At 50.1% G+C, this 4,937-nt stretch overlaps 1 protein-coding gene across 1 annotated transcript; it reads right to left on the reverse strand.

Moving 5' to 3' along the window:
* Window positions 1–1,066: 1,066 nt before the first annotated feature.
* On the reverse strand, window positions 1,067–2,506 carry LOC311622665 (endogenous retrovirus group V member 2 Env polyprotein-like; the record flags this gene model as incomplete). The annotated part of the gene is made up of 1 exon (XM_084883904.1): window positions 1,067–2,506. The coding sequence occupies one exon, from the start codon at window positions 2,504–2,506 to the stop codon at window positions 1,067–1,069; it is 1,440 nt and encodes a 479-aa protein (XP_084740030.1).
* Window positions 2,507–4,937: the final 2,431 nt, after the last annotated feature.

The following is a 4,937-nucleotide window of genomic DNA, read 5'->3' on the forward strand; positions in this document are numbered from 1 at the left end:
CACATCTGTGTTGGTTTATTTTATAATTTAATTTCTCGTTTAGACATTGATCTATCGACATTCTCCTAAAGTACAACAAAATTGTCTTCTATAGTGAAACATTATGAAATGTGATAAATCTTGCAAGGCTAGCAGGATTTCATTACTCCTTTTCTTTGCGTTTTCTGCAGTTTTATTGGAATGCTTATTTCTCTTGAGCTTTCTAATCAGTTTAAGCTACAAACAAATCATTTTCCTCTTTTTATTGTCATAATATTGAACTTCCATAAGTTAGAGTTGCAATCTCCAGAATACCCATTGACTGTCTAGGAACAGTGCCCTCACTCCATTTATCCAAATCGCATCCTGTAACTGAGTGAAAGAAAGCTTTTCTTTCCGCTTGCCACATGACAGCCAATAAGTCTAGTGACAAAAAAATTGAGGCAGGAAAAGCAACTTTATTTGGAAACCCAGCAAGCTGAGTAGATAGTAGACTAGCATCCTAAAGAATCGTCACGAGAAAGTACAGAATTTAGGCTTCTCTTATGTCAGGGGGAAGGGGGAAAGGGAGAGTTTGAGGTCAGGAGGTGATCGATGAACACAGACATCTGGAGGTCTGCAAGGGCCCAAGGCGGACAGTGAAACTTCTTCCTTTTGGCTAACAAACTCCGGCTGCTGCGGTGCAGTCCTAGAGGCTCCTTTTGAACAACAATCATTATTTTTGTACGTACTTCCTTTCCTCTTTGGGGACATAGTCTCAGGCGTGGAGATTGTCTCAGTAATATCTGGGGGCTACAGGTTACAGTCCTTTCATGATTAGCATATCTTCATGTAGGACTCAGCAGAAGTTGCTAACTGACATGTCAGGCTTGAGCAAGACGGGGTCACAACGTCTGATTATTTATTCTATTACAATTTCCCACTGTCAATTGGTCCATTCCATCATCGTGTGGAATTGGGGATAATGGGACGTCATCTCTCATCTGGCTACTTCCTGGGATTGGGGTCGGCGAGGTGAGGTTGTGGAATGGAGCAATTTGACCTAATCTATGAAATGTTCTTTAGGGCTCCTCTTAAACATGAGGGTTTAAAGATTTACCAAGGGCATTTCCCCATTTGTCTTAAGCGTCTTAACCTTCTTCGCACAGTTCTTAATTACACAGTACATAATGATTACGAATAACGCAACTACAACGAGAAGAATGAGACATAATTTGAGAATACTGCCTAGGACCGACTGTAACCCCTTCAGTTTCCTTGAGAAAAGGTCGGTGAACCAGTTTCGTATTCCATCCAACTTCGTTCCGCTCTCATGTTCACCAGTTTGCTGGAGCCGAGTAGCCTGTTGTCCCATTTTAGCAATATGAGCCTCTACCTCAGAAGAGGAATAGATGGAGGCACAGCAAGTAGTGTTAGCGACGAGACAGACTCCACCTTGTTCAGGCAGCGTGTCCTCTGACGCGATACGATTGTCAGGTACAACTTGAGCCAGAGAACCCAAGGACGTGTGCAGCCCGGTGAGGGCGGTAGCCATTTCACGTGCAATGATACCTAGGGCTTCTGACACGTTCCTCGGGATGTGCCGGTGAGCTGCCACGTCCCCCCACGGGAGGAAGGGGTAGCCAACGAGGTAACCATCTCCAGTGGGGAGATCCCGAGCGATCCTGGCGAGGAGAGTACGGGAGCTGGTCCAATGGACCCTTTCTGAAGCATTCTGGACAGAGAACGGGGTCACCAGGTAGCCCAATAGGCAGGTCCCACCGATACGCCAGCTGTCCAGACATTTGTAGGCCCATGCCTGGTTTTGGGATCCACATACAAACACGTACCCGACAGGGGCACATAAGATGCCGGTAATATTCTGAAAATTCAGGCGATCCCCTCGGGGAAGGTGACTCAGGATGTCCTCTAACCAGGGGTCCGTGCGAGGCAGGGTCCCCGATGCCGTCATGTGGCAGCTCCGTAAGGGGGTGGGGGGCCCCCTCAGGTAGGTTGCCCTTTGACCCCTCCAGGCCCTGCATAGCTCAGTAGAAGCATAGGCAGAGGACAGGTTGGCACATCGTTGTCGGATCAAAGGGAGAGAAGCCGGGTCAGTGAAATACATCTTATTGTGCCCACAGGCAGCAGCCGTTCTTCCGTGGGGCATGGTCAGATTGCCGTGCCCCGAGGAGTCAGGCTTTTCACAGTATTTCCCTGAAACCACGGCCCTGGAGCTCTGCGGTGGGGTGAGGAAGAAGCAGGGAACAGGAGATGCATCATTCACCAGCCTCACTCGGTAAACAGCATCAGGGAATTTCGTGCGGTAGGTGACTTGGAAACTCGGTATCTGAGAGAAATCCAAAACGGGCATGACCAGAGGGTCGGCAGAATCGAGCCCGGAGGAGGGTTTGGCGTGACAGATCCAGTAATGGGAGAAGTTAGCGGAGGAGGCTATGGACTGAGAGATTCTAACCAAGGAGTCATTCTCCCACCCATGGGTGCAGCCCCAGCAGAGGGGCAGGACCCACAGTGCGGCCCAGAGCTTCATGCTCCTTATCACTTTAGGCCTCCCAGGGGGTCTGCAGTCCTAGAGGAGGAGGGGCTTCGGGCGGGGCCCCCTTTATTCCTGGGGGATGTGTCTGCGGCTTCCCTCCAGCGGAGGGGCAGAGGGGGGCGTGTTCAGCAGAACCTGAGGCTCCTGTCCACTCGGCAGCCCGGCAGCCCGTCGCTGCTCAGCTCCCTTTTCTCTCCGGGCCCGGAAGCAGGACTCGATCTCTCCAGCAGCGAAGGAGGTGCAGGGTCACATCAACAAGATACGCAGACCTGCCGGAGGCAAACCCATGGACAGGAGTTGGAATAGCGCCTGAGGTCTTCACACAGCGATCACTAGATCTCACAAAGCAACAGCCGTTTCTCCTGCGGGGCGGGGACCTGGGCTGGCCTACGGGACAGAACGTCAAAGGGGCTCACAGAGCCATCCCGCGCTGCCACAGGGCAGCAGCCAAACCTTCCCCACGCCATCTGAGTTTCCTGACATAGTTTGGCCATCTCCTTTCCAGAATGGGATTCATTTTCTCTGGGTTTTTGTTGTTTTTTTTTTTCCCTGTGGACTGTGGTCTCCAGGAAGGAAGTGATTTCCAGTTGCTATGCAACATGTACCTGCTGAGGGATACTGGCAATGAATGGGGGCCCCTTGTCACTTTGTAGGGTGTTGGGCGATCCCAGTGGAGGGATGACCTCCTTCAGAAGGGCTTTAACTCCTCCAGAGGCCCCTTCGGTTCAGGCAGGGGAGGCTTCTGCCCATCCTGGAAAGGAGTGTGCAAACACTAGCAAGGCCCTAAGCTTTTCAGAGGCACGAGGCATTTCAGTATAAGTCTATCTGCCAGTCCTCAGGGGGCACAGCCCCTTTATGTCGAATTCCCATCTGCGGAGGCTCAGCAGCAGTGTTTGAGCACAGATCTCAGAACACTGTATAGCTTGTTGAACAGTCTTTTGCAAATCAGGCCCCATTATGTATTTTTGGATCTATTGCGAGGCGGCATCACCTCAGGGTGCTGTCACGTTTGTGCCAGAGCACAGCACTCAGGAGTGTGTCTGGCATTCGGAAGAGCCCTCGCCTGTCCAGCTTGATCAAAGTGAAGCCCCATCCGTGGCTCTTTCTCTGTCTTTAGGTAGGCCAGCTGGTGCTGAGGCAGGTCAGTTTGAGGGAGGGGAGGTCCTACCACGCCTAGAGAAGTGCCTTCTCTTGCTGCCTTCTCTGTGGCCTGCTTGGCCAACTGGTTTCCTTTGATTTCATGGGTTTCACCCTGCTGATGGCCAGGCCACTGCATGATGGCCATGTGTGTGGGTTTGTGGCCTGTATCCAACAGCAGAATCTCAGAAGTGTATTTAATATCTATGTTATTGGCAGTGAGTTGCCCTCTTTCTTTCTAAATGGTTCCATGGGCAAGTACTACTAAAAAGGCTTCCTGGGAATATATATATACACACACACATATATATATACACACACACACACACATATATATATATATACACACACACACATATATATATATATATATATACACACACACACACATATACACATATACACATATATATACCTGTTTTCTTTCAGCCAGAAGCAGGGCTCTTGTGAGAGCAATGGTTTCTGCCTTCTGTGCTGACCTCTCTGGGGGTAAGGTTTTTTGCCTATAAAGTTCTCTGTAAAGTCACCACCGCATACCCATTGCAGAGCTTACCTTGGTCCATGAAGCTACACCCATCGGTGAGGAGTTTTGACTCTCGTTCAGCTAACTGGTCAGTCAGGTCCGGCCAGCTAGAATATACTTGCTCGACGACACGTTCCGGAGTTTACGGAGTCTCATTCCGGAGCAAGTGGTTGCGTGTAAAGCTGATGTTAAGTGTAGCCTCACGTTAGGATGGCCTACAAGGATGGCTTTATGCTTTCCCATCCCTCCTGACGTATGCCAACAGTCTCCCTTCTCTCCCAATAAGGAGCGGACATGGTGACGGCTGTCCATGGCGGGAGGCTGCCCCAGGGTGGATTTCTATGCAAGTAGCTGCAGCGGCCGAAGGCAAGGGGGCCACCGCTGACTGTGTGGTCTAGTTGCCCACAGAAGTAAGCTACCCGTCGGGGAATGTTGCCCAAGTGTGGTTCAACGTGCTGAGACTTATGCTTTGTCTCTCGTAGTCATACAGGTTGATCAGCAAGGCTGATAACCCTAAAGCTGGGGCTAAAATTAACTTGTCCTAAATTGTGTCAAAAGCTGCTTGGCATTCTTCAATCCAAGTAAGAGATTCCAGATCCTGTCTTTTTAAAGCCTCATTCAGGGATTTTACTCTGAGTTCTGTAATTTGGAACCCAAATTCGACAGAATCCTGCCATTTTCCCAAATCCCCTCTATGGGGTCTGCAATTGGCCATTCTGTCGGGCAGTAGATCTCTTTGACCTTGGGACAGGGAGACACCGGGTA

The sequence above is a fragment of the Pipistrellus hanaki genome, assembly GCF_964339955.1.
Source record: "Pipistrellus hanaki genome assembly, chromosome: 5".
NCBI classification, from domain to species: domain Eukaryota; kingdom Metazoa; phylum Chordata; class Mammalia; order Chiroptera; family Vespertilionidae; genus Pipistrellus; species Pipistrellus hanaki.